The sequence below is a fragment of the Garra rufa genome, chromosome 16, assembly GCF_049309525.1.
Source record: "Garra rufa chromosome 16, GarRuf1.0, whole genome shotgun sequence".
Lineage (NCBI taxonomy): Eukaryota > Metazoa > Chordata > Actinopteri > Cypriniformes > Cyprinidae > Garra > Garra rufa.
Window position 1 is genome coordinate 40,027,253 of NC_133376.1, and position 19,203 is coordinate 40,046,455.

The 19,203-nt window shown below is 35.7% G+C and overlaps 1 protein-coding gene across 1 annotated transcript; it reads right to left on the reverse strand.

The window, feature by feature from the left end:
- Positions 1-2,536: 2,536 nt before the first annotated feature.
- On the reverse strand, positions 2,537-18,911 carry LOC141288422 (heat shock 70 kDa protein 4-like). The gene is made up of 15 exons (XM_073820561.1): positions 18,818-18,911; positions 18,597-18,730; positions 18,267-18,511; positions 16,651-16,727; positions 16,414-16,565; positions 14,916-15,025; positions 14,704-14,837; positions 11,542-11,726; positions 11,307-11,399; positions 9,145-9,300; positions 8,939-9,064; positions 7,429-7,536; positions 7,186-7,305; positions 6,943-7,104; positions 2,537-2,927 (listed from the first exon to the last, which is right to left on the reverse strand). The coding sequence occupies exons 1-15, from the start codon at positions 18,834-18,836 to the stop codon at positions 2,739-2,741; spliced, it is 2,010 nt and encodes a 669-aa protein (XP_073676662.1). The 5' UTR covers positions 18,837-18,911; the 3' UTR covers positions 2,537-2,738.
- Positions 18,912-19,203: the final 292 nt, after the last annotated feature.

The following is a 19,203-nucleotide window of genomic DNA, read 5'->3' on the forward strand; positions in this document are numbered from 1 at the left end:
CAAATTTATTAAAAATAAAACACTGAAATATGTACATTGCATAAGTATTCATACCCTTAACTCAGTACATAGTTTTTTTGGGTCTGATGTGACAAGCTTTGCACATCTGCATTTGGCAATTATCTGCCATTCTTTGCCTCACCTTTTCACCTCTCAAGCTCTGTCTTGGATGGGGGCTGGCAGACATTTTCTAGAGTCCTAGTTGTTCCAATCCTCTTCCATTATGGATAATGCTTCTGTGAACCTTCAATGCAGCAGATTTTTTTTCTGAACTCTTCCCTACATCATTGCCTTAACGCAAGTCTGTCACTGAGCTCTACAGGCAGTTATCTTGATCTCAGGACTTGGTTTTTGCTCTGATATGCATTTTCAGCTGTTAGACCTTTTCTGAGAGGTGTGTGCCTTTTTAAATCATACTCACTCAAATGAATTTGCCACAGTTTAACTCCACTCGAAGTGTAGTAACATCTAGAAGCAATATGAAATGCTCCTGAGCTAAATTTCGAGAGTCCCAGAAAAGGGTATGAAATGAATACTTATGCAACGGGATCTTTTCAGTTTTTTATTTCTAATAAATTTGCAAAGTTGTTACAAACCTGTTTTGTGCTTTGTCATTATGGTGTATGTGATGTAGATTGATGTGGAAAAAAAAGTAATTTAAAGCAGTTTAACATAAGGCAGCAACATAACGTGAAAAAAATTAAGGGGTATGAATACTTTTGCAAGACACTGTAAGTGTAGTGTTGGCCCTCTTCCTGATTTTTAATTTTTTTTTTGCATGTTTGTCACACTTTAATGTTTCAGATCATCAAACAAATTTAAATATTAATCAAAGATAATGCAAGTAAACACAACATGCAGTTCTTGAATGAAGTTTTTTTATTATGAAGGGAAAACAAAATCCAAACCCACATGGCCCTGTGTGAAAAAAGTGTTTGCCCCCTAAACGTAATAACTGGTTGAGCCACCCTTAGCAGCAACAACTGCAATCAAGCATTTGCAGTAACTTGCAATGAGTCTGTTCCAGCGCTGTGCAGAAATTTTGACCCACTCATCTTGGCAGAATTGTTGTAATTCAGCCACATTGGAGGGTTTTCAAGCATGAACTGCCTTTTTAAGGTCATGCCACAGCATCTCAATAGGATTCAGGTCAGGACTTTGACTAGGCCTCTCCAAAGTCTTCATTCTGTTTTTCTTAAGCCATTTAGAGGTGGATTTGCTGGTGTGTTTTGGATCATTGTCCTGCTGCAGAACCCAAGTTCGCTTCAGCTTGAGGTCACGAACAGATGGCCGGACATTGTCCTTCAGGATTTATTGGTAGACAGCAGAATTCATGGCTCCATTGATCACAGCAAATCCTCCAGGTCCAGAAGCAGCAAAACAGCCCCAGACCATCACACTACCACCACCATATTTTACTGTTGGTATGTTCTTTTTCTGAAATGCTGTGTTACTTTTACACCAGATGTAATGGGACACACACCTTCCAAAAACTTCAACTTTTGTCTCGTCAGTCCAAAGAGTATTTTCCCGGAAGTCTTGGGGATCATCAAGATGTGTTCTGGCAAAACTGAGACGAGCCTTTATGTTCTTTTTGCTCAGCAGTGTTTTTCGTCTTGGAACTAAGCCATGCAGGCCATTTTTGCCCAGTCTCTTTCTTATGGCGGAGTCATGAACACTGACCTTAACTGAGGCAAGAGAGGCCTACAGTTCTTTAGATGTTGTTGTGGGGTCTTTTGTGAGCTCTTGGATGAGTCGCCGCTGCGCTCTTAGGTGGGACCGATAAAGTACTGGGTTTCGGTACCCATCCCTTATTTATATGCTGCCATGCTGTTGTAAGTGTCCAAATGATGTTAGATTTAAACTTACGTTATTAATTTACGTGAAATATTAAGCCGTAACAGGGCTGAATGCAATTACATAATACTACATACTAACTGAAAAATGACTAAAAGGGAATATCAATTCAACATACTACTAATTTGTTGCATGCTCTAGATTTTGTAATTAAGTAGAAAATTAAGGCCAAAAATCACATTAAAGAGTGATACGTTAATAATTTGACGTGTCTCGTTAAATTATAAACATAATAATTTAAGACGAGTGTGGCCATATTTATAGAGAAAAAAAAAATTGAAAACTGACAATCAGGGGTTTAAAGGAAGTGATGCAAGTTTTGCTCACTCTAACAAAGTAAACTGGATCTGAGATGCGCAACATAAACTGGTGAATGTGAAATAAAGCATTTACAAATTAATTGGCAGCATGGTTACTCAGGTAAACCTGACAAATATTGTAACACATTTCATTTTACATTCACCTGTTTTGGCCTATGCGCTATAATAGTTAACTAGCTTTATGTATTCAGAAATCAATCAATAGGTGAAGCAAAGTGCATTTCACATTATGTTAAACATACAATATAAGCGTGCATATGTATGTTTCAATTTATATTTATTGAAACAACAGATGACAGAACCAGCATATAACAGAAACTCAATCATATGCAGACAGAATTGCTCTCAATCAGAAGTCGTACAGCATCGTGATTTATGTTTTGTCTTAATATAAAAGGACATGCAAATGTAGCCACCGATTCTCTCATTGGCACAGTCACCCCGCCGCGAGGATGATGATGATTTAGCGTTAGCAGTCACCGGAAACATAAGTTAACATTAACAAAACATTATGTTACATAACATAACGTGTAACGTTAACATAACATTACACAGTGCGGGTTAATCGAGGTCCATATCAGGCTTGGCTTCTGTGCCGTCTGCAGCCGCTTGCTCTGTGCCGGCGGGCTGGGCTTCAGGGTTCTCCTGCGCGTCGACCGGCCCGTTCGGTTCTGAGGGGTTCTCTTCTTTTGGCAAGTCCACTTTGGGCTTGGGTTTGTTCACGACGGGATTGCAAGTCGAGAACAGCTCCTGTGGTAAATGTAGAGATTAAATGCATGGTACCATGGTACTGAATAATGACATACTCAAGTACTCTTAACTAGGGTTGGGTTACTGAACTCGGTACTTTTGAGGGTACCGACCGAATTGCGAATCAGTCCTGAAACCTGAAGCGCTCGCACACTAAAAGCCTGTCAAATAGAGCCTAATTACTGAACTAAGTTATGTATTGTGTCTAATTTGCGATAATACTGTCAAAACACACAAGGTTTACATATAAACACAGTTGCTTATGTCTAAAGTGAAATTAAACAACAGAGACAGAGTGCATTTAGGCCACGCCCACACAATCCAACGCTCTCCATTGACTTTGTATTGCGGGAAGTGGACTCCAAGTCATTTCTGACTTTCTGAAAAACAGAACAATGTCTAAAAGCTGCTATGAGACAAGGTGTACAGCAAACAAGCTAAAAAAAAAAAACTCAGAACTACATTTTTATAAGCTGTCGACCCAAAAAACGAGTGTTTAAGGACACAAATAGTTGTAGATGTCAGGGTATTTCACGTTGGGCCATTCAGTTGGATCATTTCTCCAACAAAAGGAAGCAAGCAAAAGGTGCACTGACATAGACCAATAAAATGTAGTTTCTCAATGTATCTCCTCTTTTCAGGGTGGTGAAATAATCCTTTGACATGGTTAAATAATGAATGTTTACTGTCGCCGTTAAATTTTCCTCCAGTGGGTGTAGTTCTCAGAGTAATAACACACGTTGCGCTCCACTTTTGTGTCTTAAACACCTTTTTTTTTTGGGTCGACAGCTTATAAAAATGTAGTTCTTTAGCTTGTTTGCTGTTCACCTTGTCACAGAGCAGCTTTTAGATATTGTTCTGATTTTTATTATAAGTCAGAAATGACAAGGAGACAGCTTCCCGCAATACAAAGTCAATGGAGAGCGTTGGTTTGTTTTTCCCCCTGGTGGGCGTGGCCTTCAGATTATAACACATGGTGCTCTGTCTCTATTGAGAGAAAAACAGATGCGTACCTGTATATAGATGTGTGCAGCTCTTAAAGCGACAGTAATATGTTGGCGATTGTCATTAAAGGGATAGTTTACCCAAAAATTATAATTGTCAATATTTCCTCACTTAAATGTTGTCTTAAACCTGTATTAATTTCTTTCTTGTGCTAAACACAAAATAAGATATTGTGAAGAATGTGGATAACCAAACTGTTAATGCAAAAGCACTCATTTGGCAATATTTGGGATTTTGAAACGCCTGTTGTCTTTTGCCGTTTATCTAAGGTGATTTATCTCAAGTATTTTTTAAACATTTGTTTCTTATTTATTTGGTTTCACAGTGTTTTCTGTTTATTTTTTTTATTTCACATTAGTGTGTATACTGTGTCTCCAAGCTTTCTTATTTGTTTTTTGCTAACAAACGTTTTGTTTCTTCTTTATTTGGTTTCACAGTGTTTGCTGATTTTCAGTTTTGGATACCTAGGCTATTTAAACTTTGTGTAGCCTAAGTAATTTCTCATTTTATATTAGGCATATGTGGTATATTTGTATTCATTTTGTTAATAAAAGTTAAATGAGTTTGACTTGTATTTTGTTGCTGCTTGAACTGAATCGATGGCGAATTGCCCAGGGTATCTGCAGGATTTTTAAGCTCAAATTTGAGACTTTTTAAGACCTGTACAAGTAAAATTAATACCATAGCAGGCTAGGGCAATGTCTATGGTAACATATTAAACTGTAAAAAGATCTACAGGATGATTTACAGTTCAGATACAGGTTTTCACAAAAACAAAAAGTTTTATAAAATTATGTCAAAAGTATTAATTATATTAATGAAATTACAAATATATTTTGTTATTTTCTCTTAATTGTTTAGATTTCTATAATGCATTATTTTTTGTCGATCCACCAGTTCACATTTACAACCTTGCATGTCTGAAAGTGTAAAATCTTTGGTTGGTTTTCACTTTGGTCAGAACAGAAACAGCAGACGACCTTATTGGAAATGCAAATTCATCCTCTGCCAGCAGGTGGCGCTTTTGGAACAGCAGAAATATTGCTGTAACTGCAAATTAAAAACCTCTTGAAATCATAATTAAGATTTCTTGTTCCATTTAAGACTTTAAATGGCCTTAAAATTTGAAACAACTACAATTAAGACTTAAGACATTTTAAGAGCCAATGGAACCCTGATTGCCGGTAATTTGAAAGTGAAAGTAAAATTTGCACTGCGCTTTAAGCTATTTAAAACAGAAGGAAAAGAAGAAAATAGAGAAAACTTAAACAAACGAACCTGTTTTGGACTTATTTTTTAAGCAAATAAATGTTTTTGTTATTACATAGTAGGGGTGTGACGAGACACTTATCTCACGAGACGAGACGAGACACGAGATTGGGTTCACGAGAACGAGACGAGATTTTTAAACCCATTTTTTAAAGAAATCCTCAATTATGAAATATATAGGGTAAAATAGTATTTAATTCAACAACAACAAAAAATGCAAAAAATGTAGGTGCAATTTGACATGAACTTGTACTTTATGAAAATAAACTTGTATTTTAATGAATTATATGCAGTAATAAACATGTAAACTAATGCTGCTTGATCTTGAAGTCTATATTTGAACAAAATTTAAAAAAAAAATGAAAGAGCCAGTGTCTCAGTTAATAAAGACTTGTTTAACTATTGGAATCGCTTGAATGTATAATATAATACTGGCCGTCGGGAGATCCGGGACAATTCCCGGTGGCCTGGCAGCCAATTTGGCCCGCTGCCATTTTTTTAAATTTATATTTTATTTTCATATATATTGTTGTTGTTGTTTCTGTTGCCTGCCGAATGTACTAAAGTGATTATTTCCAAATTCGCCATTCAATAATAATAATACTCTAATAAATCGTAATCCGGTTCGTCTTGACTGACAACGCAATTCGCCTCGCGAATTAACCATGTTTTCACTAAAAACCAAAAAACATTGTTACTATAGTTAAACTATGGTAACCACAAATTAACAAAGGTTTTGCTACACTTGGTATTTGTAGTAAATGGTATTTGTAGTAAAACTCTGGTTATACAAATTGTAATCAAAATGCCAAAAAAAAAAAAACACGGTTACTACTATACTTTTACCATAGGCCTAATTAAACCATGGTTAATTTTCCTAAGGACAAAACATGACTCATGATAATGCAAAAAAAAAAAAAAAAAAATCAGTATTAGGATTTTACTAAAGATATATTCAAGATGTAGCTATTATTGTAGGCCAACAGTTTTGACATTTAGGCAAGATAAAACAATAGCACATGGTCCTAATGTAATACTTACATTTTTATAAAAAGGTAAATGGAAGTTCAAGAGATAATCTTTAATTATTTTGCGTGGCACTAGCCAGTGGATTATATTTTTTTTTTATTGTCCATGGTTTCAGAATTTGTTGTGGGTTTTTGGGATGGCCTGGATGAGTGTGAGATTTCCTGGCCTGAAATTTTGTCCCAGTCCGCCCCTGATATAATATATGTATAATAATTCAATTACAAATACTTTTTTTAAAACGTGCAGTTGTCGCCATCTCCTGGTGAAGAGAATAAACGTTGCTCTACAGAGGTGTTAGAAGACACTTTCGTTTTGATCTACTGTAGACAAGTGTTTATATCCAAACTATAAGCTTTTATCCCAATACTTGTTATTTAAATGTCTGTAACAAAGAAATAATGATGATTATGTGGTTAAAAAGACTGTTTGTGATGCTTTCTGAAACAGCAGCAGTAAGAATGCAGATTTGAATGTCTTCAATAACTTTCACATCGTAAGCGTGAGTGGAGCGCGTGCAACAGTTGTAATAGACATCGCTGAATCGTTGTCATTCATGAATAAGATCGCGTGGGTGTTTGAATAGAGATCATGATATTTTTATGATGCAGCTCTAATGTAAACACCACAAAATGTTTTGCCATAATATCGTCACATTCTCGCAAGACCATTAAAATTTGAAAGATACCCAACCCTACTCGTAACTTTGACTGACCCGTGTTTTGGCCTGTATCTCTGATGTTTTCACCACAGGCTCCACGGCGAGACTCTGTTTGCTCTGCTGGTTCATTTTGCTGTTCATCCAGATCATGACATCGCACACCATCCTGTCCACCTTCTGAACCTCAGCCTCCTCCAGATGGTCATACTGCTCTTCCTGTAATTCATGCAAGACATGTGAAGCACTAGACAGGTGCAAATCTGTATCTTATATAATATTTATCCAGCACAAGCTTACCTTTGTTTTGTAGGCCTCTACAATCTTCATGTATTGCTGCATCTGTCTGCCCAACTCTTCAAAAGCTTTGGGTCTCTCCTCAAATTCTGTGTATCGCTCTTGAATGGGTTGGCCGAGAGTCTGCAAGAACATTTTTAATCATTAACAAGCCCAAAATAGATTTTCATTCCAAATGCATTTAATTTGTCTGTATGATTTGGTGCTGTACATTGTAAATTATAGACCTTAAAAGAAGTTTAGTACCTTCAGTTCAGTAAGTTTGTCAATGTATACTTGTTTAGCCTGGTCTTCACCATCCTCATACAGCCAGACTTCAGTGTCCTCCAGCTTTAATGAGAGAGCATCTCTGTCCTGAAAGAGAAAACAGACTGAGTCAGGAACCACTGTTTATAACCAAAACTATGAGAAGTATTTTTTAAATTTAAACGGAAAATGATTTTTAAACTGAATTATTTTTGTTAATTTAAGATAAAATAAAACAGACATACAGATGAAAACATACAAAACAGATGAAACTCAACTTGAACAAAATTAGAAAAGCAACTGACTGTAATAAGTAATGAAATTAATACTTAAATTGTAAAAAAACAAATTAAAACTAAAGCTATATTGAAATATTTTTAAAATATAAATTTGACAAAAGTAAAATTATTTAACTGTAAAATTACAATTGAATATATAAAAGATTACTAAATACTATGATAATATATTAATAATAGTAAAATAACACTCATGCACTGATATCAGTTTTTAGAAGTTTTTCATTTTATTAACATTGAGTAATTTTGTTTTTGTAATTTTTCGATTTTATTACTATTTTTTATGTTTAGTTTTAGTTATTTTAGAACATTAAATTAAATACTGCATGAATTAAGTTAATATTTCACTGATAACACCAACTTCATTTACTTCATATACACTATCAGTCATTAAAGATTTTAAAGTTTTTTTTTAAAAGTCTCTTCTGCTCACCAAGCCTGCATTTATTTTGAAGTACAGATAATACAGTAAACATTTGAAATATTTTTACTATAAAAAAGCTGTTTTCTATTTGAATATATTTTAAAATGTAATTTATTCCTGTGATCAAAGCTGAATTTTCAGCATCATTTCTTCAGTCTTCAGTGTCACATGATCCTTCAGAAATCATTCTAATATGCTGATTTGCTGCTCAGAAAACATTATCATCAATATTTTTTTTTAAATCCAAAGATCAGCATTTATCTGAAATAAAAGCTTTTGTAATGTTATATACTATACCATTCAAAAGCTTGTTTGTGAAATAAATTCTAGAAATGAATACTTTTATTTAGCAAGGATGCTTTAAATTGATCAAAAGTGATAAAGATATTTATAGTGTTATAAAAGATTTCTATTTCAGATAAATGCTGTTTTCCTGAACTTTCTATTCAAAGAAACCTGAAAAAAATTCAGTAAATCAGAAGATTCAAATAATTATTGAAAAAAAATCAATTTTGAAATCACAGGAATAAAATATGTTTTTAAATATATTCAAAAAGAGAACAGTTATTTAAAAAAAAAAAACATATTTCAAAACTTTACTCTTTTTGCTGTACTTTGGATCAAATAAATGCAGGCTTGGTGAGCAGAAGTGACTTCTTTAAAAAACAATGAACATTTTCTTGTTCAAACACTTTTGACTGATAGTGTACATAAACTGCTTCAAGATTTTCCAAGACATTTCACAATTTATGTCCCTAATTTAGATATGAAGCCATGCAACTGCTCTCACGCTCTCAGTGACGAACTTCTCGAATATCCCGTGTAGTTTGTCCCTCATCTCGTACACATACTCCTCCACATAGTTCTTGGCATCGTTCCTCTCCTTCTCAAGCTTGTCCTGCATGATCATCTTTCCCTGAGGAAATAGAATTTCACACTCGATTGAACTCACTGTTGAAAACATTTCCCCAGTTTTCATTTACACAGAAAGCATACCTCGCTCTCCACGAAGAGGTTGAGCATGTCGTTGGCTAACTGCCACTGTGGGTTGTTCTCAATCGGCAGGTCCAGGACCTTTGTTTTCACTTTGGGCTTCTTGGCCTGTGGAGGCTGATCTGATTTCTTCTCCTGTTTGCCTTCCTCTGCTGATGTCTGAACAAATCACAATCCATTTTTAGTTAGAATCAAAACACAAATTATTCAGACACCAGATACCATTTTTGATATTTTTTTACTAGTGGGTGCAGGAAACTATAGTTCATTTATGTAAGTGAGGATAGCAAAATAAAGTAAAAGTGACAATGTTATACCTAAATATTATTTACAGTGGACTACCAGTAGATCTGATATAACTTTGGAACCAAAAATTACTCAGACACTTTCACCTGACCATGTTTTGCTTAAGTGTTTTTGCTTAAGTGTTTTTAATTGCTAATGTGACCTTTTAACACCACAGACTGAACAACATTAAGCATTGCTTGGTATATGGTAAACAGTATTGATAGTTGTGTAAATATTGTCATAATAACAGTTGTGGTTTTTGTGGATTGTAAGCCACTTAATACCTTTCTTTCAAAGTTCTAATCTAACATTATCATGATGAATTTGTTCTGACACAGTTTAACTCTGAGTTCTTGTCATATTTTATTACCATTTTCTAAACTACAGAATAAACTGATAATGTGAGAAACACTAAAAGGTGTCTGAATACATTTTGGTTTGACTGTATATGATGATAATGACAAAAATGATATCTGAGGGGTGTTCCATAAAACAAATTTACCAAATAAGCCAGGCTTATTGTAGTTAGTCTGACATATTGTCACTTGATTTGGCTCAAAATAAGTCAGACTAACTTAAATAATCCTAACTTATCTGGTAAACTTGTTTAATGGAACACCCTCCTGAGTCCTGGATATTTATTAGTATTTTTTCAATAATGCTAAACATTTTATTGCTGACTGTGTTTTCGTACTGCTACTTTAACTGGTTTATATGGAAGCCCATTTTCATCACTGAATTAAAAAAAAAAAATAAAAAAGTTATTGCGACTTATCTCGCAATTCTGACTTTTTTCTCCGAATTGTGAGGGTTAAAGTCGTTTGTCTTACCAATTGTGGTGTCTTCCTGTCAGCAATTAAGTTACAGATTGTCTATAAGCTTTCGTATGAATGTACAATGTTGCCAGATATTGCTACGAAAAACAAGCAATTACAAAAAGAAAGAAAAAGATATCCGAAATAAGTTCAAAGCTTGTGTTTTGTAAATAAGTTTAATATACTAACACTAACATTCAACTTTCCAATTTACAAACGTCCAAAGTGTCACACTAAATTTAAAAAAAGGAGTCAAAAAACACGTATGATAGGTGGATCTGGCAACAAACGTAGTCTGCACCCGCGCTCTCACTCAACGCGCTCTCAAGCCAGCTTTTTTCTTCGAATTGTGAGGGTTAAACTCACAATTGTTGAGTTATAAAGTCAGAATTGTGTAATATAAACTTGCAATTCTGAGAAATGAAGTCAGAATTGAGAGATATAAACTTGCAATTTTGAGAAATTGTGTTTATCACACAATCACAAGTTTATATCTCACAATTCAGACAAAAAAGTCAGAAATGCTAAATAAAAAAAGTCAGAATTGCGAGTTTATTTATGAAATTTATTGACTTTATAACTCGAGAAATGAGTCAAAATTCTGACTTCATTTCTCAGACTTGAATGTATCTCGTAATGCTGACTTTATAACTCGCAATTACATCTCACAATTCAGAGAAAAAAAGTTAGAAAGGCAAGATATTGTTCCCTTTGCACTGCAAAGAATGTTTTTGATACTGATTTCATTTGCTTGGTAAAAGCCCAAATGTAAGAATTTGACTCAAAAGACCTTTTTGGCTTTATAAAGCTAAAAATGCCCATAAAAGGTAAAATCCATTTAAACTTATTGGAAAAGATCATTTCTGACCACACAGAATATGAAGCATATAAAAACATTCAGGAGTCAGCTGTCCACAGTAGTTTTTAAAGATAGCAGCACAATTATTGTTATCGGTCAAATTCTAAAAAAATATTAAGATATAATTTTTTTGTCAATATCGTACACCCCAGGTACAAAATATATGGTTCATTTAATAGGTGCTATTTGTAGATCTAATTTACCTCCATTTCCTCCGTCCCAGCTTTTTTCTCTCCATCTTCCTGTTCTCCGGTGCCTGGAGACTTTTGTTCATCTTGATCAACCTGCATTTTGCTCTGTGAAAGATTGAAAACACATGGTGGTTGAGAGTTGAGAAGTATGAATGTTTCCTTCCGCCGCACAGAATATATGTTAACAACATCTTATGAGTTTATTTGGGAGAGATGCGAAATGAATAGCAGTATCCTGCAGCAATACCTCATTTTCTTTTTCTGTGCTCTGCTCTGTGTCCATGTTCTCCTCTTCCTCCTCAGATTTCTGCAGCTCCACTAGCGAAGCACTGGACACACTGAAGATCCCATGGATGTTGACTCGAACCTTCACCTTAACCCTTGAACTCTCGCCTGAGGCCTGAGGAACCACTTTCTGGATGACATACTGGCCTGCGTGAGAGATTTAGTGTATATGTTTACATAAAGAATGCATCTGTGACAAAGACTGTACAGTGAAAATATGCCATGAGCAGAACATAGCAAGTTCAGGGCCCATATGGAAAAAAATAAGTTTTTGCATGATTTCGGTTTCTCTAGCAACAGAATTATTGAGCTGTTTTTCTCTCAGGTCATTGTGTCACTTCTCTGTGTGAAGACAAAAGGTCACACAAACACTGTGATTTTGTTGCTCATATTTTCACTTCAGTAGTTCAATGCCAGGAATGTGTCTCTTCAGTTCTGGAAGAAAACTGGAGTTATGCCAGTTAAAGAATGTAGATTTTACACCGAGGTAGAAGTTGTGGTATTGCATTGTTGAATTGTTTAATTTGCTTAAAGTTGAAATGGAAGTGGCAGTAGATACAGTGCCTTGCAAAGGTATTCATACTCCATTTTTTTCACATTTAGTTTTGTTGCAGCATTATGTTAAACTGCTTTAATTAGTTTTTCCCCACATCAATTTACACTCCATACACCATAATAATGACAAAGCAAAAACCAGATTTGCAAATTTTACAAATGTATTGAAAATAAAACACTGAAATACGTACATTGCATAAGTATTCATACCCTTAACTCAGTACATAGTTAAAGCACCTTTACAGCCTCAAGTCTTTTTGGGTATGATGTGACAAGCTTTGCACATCTGCATTTGGCAATTATCTGCCATTCTTTGCCTCACCTTTTCACCTCTCAAGCTCTGTCAGCTTGGATGGGGGCTGGCAGACATTTTCTAGAGTCCTAGTTGTTCCAATTGTCTTCCATTATGGATAATGGAGGCTACATTAGAGCCCTGTACGGGCCTTAAATCTAAGTCCTAGCCCGGCCCTGGCCCGAGATGCACAGGCTGTAGCCCTGCCCTTGTCCGACAGCTTATCAAAATTTTTGGCCCGAGTCCGACCCAAAGCCCGTCTTTTTTTCCCGCCAAACAGCTTATACCGTTACAGCCATTAAAATAGACCAAATTTGTATTTAATAGAAAGTTTATGTTTTTTCGTTTCGTTTTTTTATCAGGATAATTTAGAGAAATGTTTGGAGTTTTTTTTTGTTTGTTTTTTAAATGTAAGTTTTAGTTTTTTAAGTGACATCGATATCCAAGCGGTATGTGGTCCACAGTGAGTTTACTCAATTTAACCTATATATCAAATCAACACTTGACTAGTCTCCAATACAATCCACAGATATAAAACAAACATCAATATATCACAATGTTAGATTTAAAGTTTATTATCACCATCTCAGAACAAAGGCATTTCGAACAAAAATAGAGAGCAGGGCAGGTAGCTCTGCTGCGCAAAAACCGGAACATGCAAAGTCGCAGTGGTAAAGTAAACGAATAATGAACAAATATATAAAGAATAAATAATAATATAGAAAACTTCAAAAACATAACTTTACCACGTGGCTGGAAATCTCTATGCGGCGCAGAGTATGTGAGCAGAGTGGAGCGGCAAGGATTTCCCCTCCGCGCTCCTTGCATTTAATAATCGCTCCACTCCTTGCTCACTGATATCAGAAACACAAAAAATTTAGTATGTTTAAAAAATGTAACAGTCCTGTTCCTAAAATATAATAAAATAAAATAACAGGAGAGTTTCAAACACTAGTGTGCAATCTTTGTTCCTACCACATGCCAAGCTAATAATTGTCAGCATTAAAAGAGTATAATTGCTGCTTTTTTGCAGTGCAAAGTTTGTAATGAAAATAACAATACGTTTTCGTCAGTTATTTTACCTACGGATCGCTGCATTTCTTACAGATTTCTGCTCATTCAAAATCGGATACCATTTCATTTGTTTTAATGCATTATTGACAGAGCGATTGTGTGTGAATAAGTGTTGTACCTTTCATGCTTTCACCTGAAAATATTCAGTATCTAGAAGGAACAAACTAATTCCTTGTGAACTATAATTTACCGCCCATCCATTGCCGTCATCATAGCCTTCACATTATTTCTGATTTGAGTGATCCATCTCTATCAAGCTAGCTAAACATGTTTAACATATAAATTCCTGCTTAATATGCAGTTATATTACGGACCGTTGGCATGAATTGTACTCATGATAGAGCGGTGGTGGAGCGCTCTTGGAGCGAGTGAAAACCATAAAAAAATCCACTCCTTCCTCCATTCAAAATCACACCGCTCTACTCCGCGCTCCGCTCACATATTCTGCTATGCTCAGGCATCACTGGCGCTTTCGGACCGCACGCATTAGATCTCATGAAACTTTTTAAAAAGTCTTTTCTAAAGCAGGCCCGAAGCCCGATATGCGTGCAAGCTATGACGTGAAAATTAGCCCGAAGCCCGGCCCTAGGGCCATAAAAAAGTCGGGCCCCGAAGGGCTCGGGCTCAAATGCAGGGCTCTAGGCTACATGCTTCTGTCAACCTTCAATGCAGCAGATTTTTTTCTGAACTCTTCCCTTGATCATTGCCTTAACGCAAGTCTGTCACTGAGCTCTACAGGCAGTTATCTTGACCTCAGGACTTGGTTTTTGCTCTGATATGCATTTTCAGCTGTTAGATCTTTTCTGAGAGGTGTGTGCCTTTCTAAATCATACTCACTCAAATGAATTTGCCACAGTTTAACTCCACTCAAAGTTTAGTAACATCTAGAAGCAATATGAATGCTCCTGAGCTAAATTGAGTGTCCCAGAAAAGGGTATGAATACTTATGCAACGGGATCTTTTCAGTTTTTTTTATTTCTAATAAATTTGCCTGTTTTGTGCTTTGTCATTATGGTGTATGAGATGTAGATTGACATGGGAAAAAAAGTAATTTAAAGCAGTTTAACATAATGCTGCAACAAAACATTAAAAAAAATTACTTTTGCAAGGCACTGTATTTTCTTCCATATTGTGATGTATATCCAAAAGGAAGCTTGTTTTAACATGTTACTGTTTGAACCCTGAGTGTGTGTGTGTGTATACCTATTGTGGGATCTGGATACGGGAGCTCTTTAGGAGAGTTGTAATACGCTTCCAAGGAAAATGGCTCTCTGCGGTAAAACGTCAGCACTTTGGAGAAAGGTGCTGCATGGTTCTTTGGGAAGACCTCACAGTCGCTGAAATGAAAAATCAAAGCAGTGTAAATAAAAACAAAGTAGTGTCAAACACAATGACTGATCATCAAATGTTTGTACCTTGTTTCTCCATCTTCAGCTGCGGAATTCCATTTCAGAGAGATGGGAAAGGGAACCACCTCTGTTATGGAGAACTCACGCACTTTAAAAGCAGGGGAGAGGATAGCGCACTGTGGGATCAGGAGACAGAGACAGTGAGGCAGGGAAAACAAAACACCAAGGCCACATTTACATTACATGGTTCAAGTAACCCAAGTACAATTTTTGTAGCACAGATCAGATATGACCCACAAATATTTCACAGATAGGTTTCAGGCCTCATTCATGTGTGGAAATAAATCTGAAATGTCTCTGATATGTGCATTTGCATGTGATTCTTCACACTGATTCTTCACATCATCATCATCATCATCATCATCTTTCAGCAACGAAAACAAAAAAAACTTGCTTTCACAATGCAGAACACAGTGTCTTCTTCACATGATGTAAACACACCAACCAGGGGTGTGACGAGACACTTATCTCATGAGACGAGAACGAGACGAGATTTCTTAACTTTTTTGAAGAAATCCTCAATGATGAAATATATTGGGAAAAATAGCATTTTATTCAACAAGAAAACAGAAAATAAAAATGTAGGTGCATTTTGATATGAACTTGTACTTTATGAAATTAAACTTCTATTTTAATGAATTATATGCAGTAATAAACATGTAAACTAATGCTGCATGATTCTGTGTAAACTAAAAAACAATTTTCTTTTATAAACTGGAGATCATGATTCTGACGAAAAAAAGGATTAGAAATCTAAACAAAATTAATTTACTAATGGTTCTGACAGAATGCTCATTGCTTAAGTCTAAATTTGAACAAACAAACAAACAAAAATAAATAAATAAATAAAAGAGCCAGTGTCCTAAACGTAACACTAAAGACTTGTTAGAAGATACTTTCGTTTTGATCGCTACTGTAGACAAGAAGTGTTTATACCCAAACTATAAGCTTTTATCCCAGTACTTATGTTATTTAAATGTCTGTCACAAAGAAATAATGATGATTATGTGGTTAAAAAGACTGTGTTGCTTTCTGAAACAGCAGCAGTAAGAATGCAGATTTGAATGTCTTCAATAACTTTCACATCGTAAGCGTCAGTGGAGCACGTGCAACAGTTGTAATAGACACCGTGAATAGAGATCGTGATATTTTAACTATTAGTCATGCAGCTATAATGTAAAGACTGCAAAATGTTTTGCCATGACATCGACACATCGGAATATCGCGAGATCTCGTGCCACGAGATATCGTCACACTCCTAACACTAACTAACGGAAGTGTTTGTGGGTAGGTTAGACTGTTCGTATTTTTATTTTTATTAATCACGCACTTTCTTGATTGACAACTTTGCAGACATTGAAGGATAGCTACGTTACAAACTACAAAAAAAAAAAAAAAAACTAATATACTTAAACTGGAATTGTGCATCAAGACCTGCAGCTACTTTCAAATTCAGTCTTGTTACACTGCATGGCTTGAGTCAGCAGAGGAACTGTAATCTGACCTGGAGGGCACATCCTCTGGCCACAGCCTCATCTGCATTCAGCGTCGTGCTCGGTTCCTTCCCAAAGAACTTGGTGATTCTTTCTTTGACTGCCGGCATTCTGGAGGCTCCTCCCACTATTTCCACAGCATGGATGTCATCCTTCTTCAGATCTGCACAGGAGCAGGTGACCAGATGGTTTAATGAATAACTTTTACAACATATACCCTTTATTATCCAATGAAGGTCATTACTCACGAGCTTGTTCCATTATACTGCGCAGCGGAGGCTCCACTCGGGCTAAAACATCAGCACACATCTCCTCAAACTGGCCCCTGCCACAGGAATAAAACAATATATAAGCTCAGAATGAAGTACTTTCAGGATGTTAAAGGAGTAGTGTCTTTTTTTCTTCAGTCCTAAAGAAATCATGTTTTTTGAGGAAAACATTTCAGGATTTCTTTCTATATAGTGGACTTCCACGGTGCCCCTGAGTTTGAACTTCCAAAATGCAGTTTAAATGCAGCTTCAAAGGGCTCTAAAAAGTAATAGATAAATTGTGATTATTTAAAAAAAAAAAAATCAATTTGCTAGATAAGACCCTTCTTCCTTGTCTGAGATCAATTAGAGCCCTTTGAAGCTGCATTTAAAATGCATTTTGGAAGATCAAACTCGCAGGCACCATAGAAGTCCACTATATGGAGAGAAATCCTCAAAGGTTTTCTTCAAAAAACAATTTCTTTACAACTGAAGCTATAAAGAGATGAACATCTAGGATGACAAGAGGGAGAGTACATTATCTGTAAATTTTTGCTCTGGAAGTGAACTATAAGTATAAGCTGTGAATGTAAATCAAAAGTGCATGCAAAAAAATGTCATTGCAAACCTATATGATTTTCTGTCTTCTGTGTAAATCTCATTGAATGCTATTGGTTTAGTTTCAAGACTGAATATGCAAATTAAATATGTGTGATAAGTGAGATTCAAGATTTCGAGTGATCTTCTTAAAGAGATAGTTCACCCAATAAATTTAATTCTGTCATTCCAAAACAGATTTTCATTCACCATCAAAACACAAATTCAGGCATTTTTGAAGAAACCAGAGAGATATCTGTCCATTCTATCAAAATGTCCACACACATTTTCATATAATAACACACACAAAACTCCATGATTTGAGTGCTTTTATCAACGTCTTTTAAGGATATGCAATCACTTCATATGACGAACAGATTTAATTTTTGACCTTTAATCACATATAAACACTGATCAAAACACATGTGTGACCCTGGACCACAAAACCAGACATAAGGGTCAATTTTTGGAAATTTAATAAATAAGCTTTCCATTGAGGGTGTATTGTTTGTTGGTTTTTTGGAATGGGACAATATTTGGCCGGGATAAAACTATTTGAAAATCTAGAATCTGAAGGTGCAAAAAAATCAAAATACTGAGAAAATCGCATTTAAAATTGTCCAAATGAAGTTCTTAGCAATGCATATTGCTAATTAAAAATTATGTTTATATTTTTGGATTAAACCATTTAAGCTAGTTTTGGTATAATGGCCTTGTAATGGAAGGACAAAAAAGATGAAAGAGTTTAGAATGTGACACAAGGTTGAGTACATTATGATATTTCATTTTTGAGTGAACTGCCCCTTTAAGACTTGTAATGTAGCACACAAGTCATTTAGATCCTTGAACTTTAATGATGCTTTCTGAAGCCTGACAGCCCTTCAATCATTTTTCTAGACCTATTAAAAAGGCTTGAAAACCCATAAAAAAAATCCCAAAGGCTTGGAATGGCATATGACCACAGCATTTTTATGTGACTGCTAGGGCTTGTTTCAATTCAGTTGAAACTAACTACGTACCTGTTGAGTTTGCCTGTGACATCAATATCATTCATGAAACACTCGATGTTCAGCGGCAGGTCGGAGGAGTTTGCACTCATCAGCTTCTTGAGCTTCTCACATTCCTGGTAGAGTCGGACCAACGCTCTGGGCTTGGTCTTCACATCCAGCTTGTACTTCACTGCAAACTCCTGACAAAAATGTTTGACCAGCTGCTCGTCAAAGTCTTTTCCTCCCATTTCAGGGTCAAAGGCTGTAGCGAGAATCTGTACGAGCAGAAAAAAACATGTCAAATTTTCCACATAATGGTCAAGATCACATGTTGAGGGTGTAAATGACAATGGCACACACCTTGAGCTTGCCTTTATTGAAGGCACACACAGACACCTGGTAGCTTGAGTGGCCAATATCCACAAACACCACTATTCTTGGCTTTTCTTCAGGAGCTGGAAGATCCTGCTTGTAGATACCGTATGCCAGTGCCACTGCATGCAGAAACCACAGATGTCATTTAAGAGTGGAAAGTGGATGTGTTACAATGGAAATGCTGCAGCAAATGTTGAACAATTCACCTGCGGTGGTTTCATTCATAAGTCTCAGACAGTTGAGTCCTGCGATCTGAGCTGCATCGATGACGGATCTTCTCTCAGAATCGGTATAGAAGCAGGGGACCTTATGGATTGAATAGGAAATTGATATTAGACTATACACACACTAACAGTCAAAAGTTTTTGAACAGTGGTTTTTGATGTTTTTTTATAGTCTTTTCTGCTCACCAAGCCTGAATTTATTTGATCCAAAGTACAGCAAAAGCAGTAAAATTTAGAAATATTTTTACTATTTCAAATAACTAATTTCTATTTGAATATATTTTAAAATGTAATTTATTCCTGTGATTTCAAAGCTGAATTTTCAGCATAATTTCTCCAGTCACATGATCCTTAAAGGGATAGTTCAC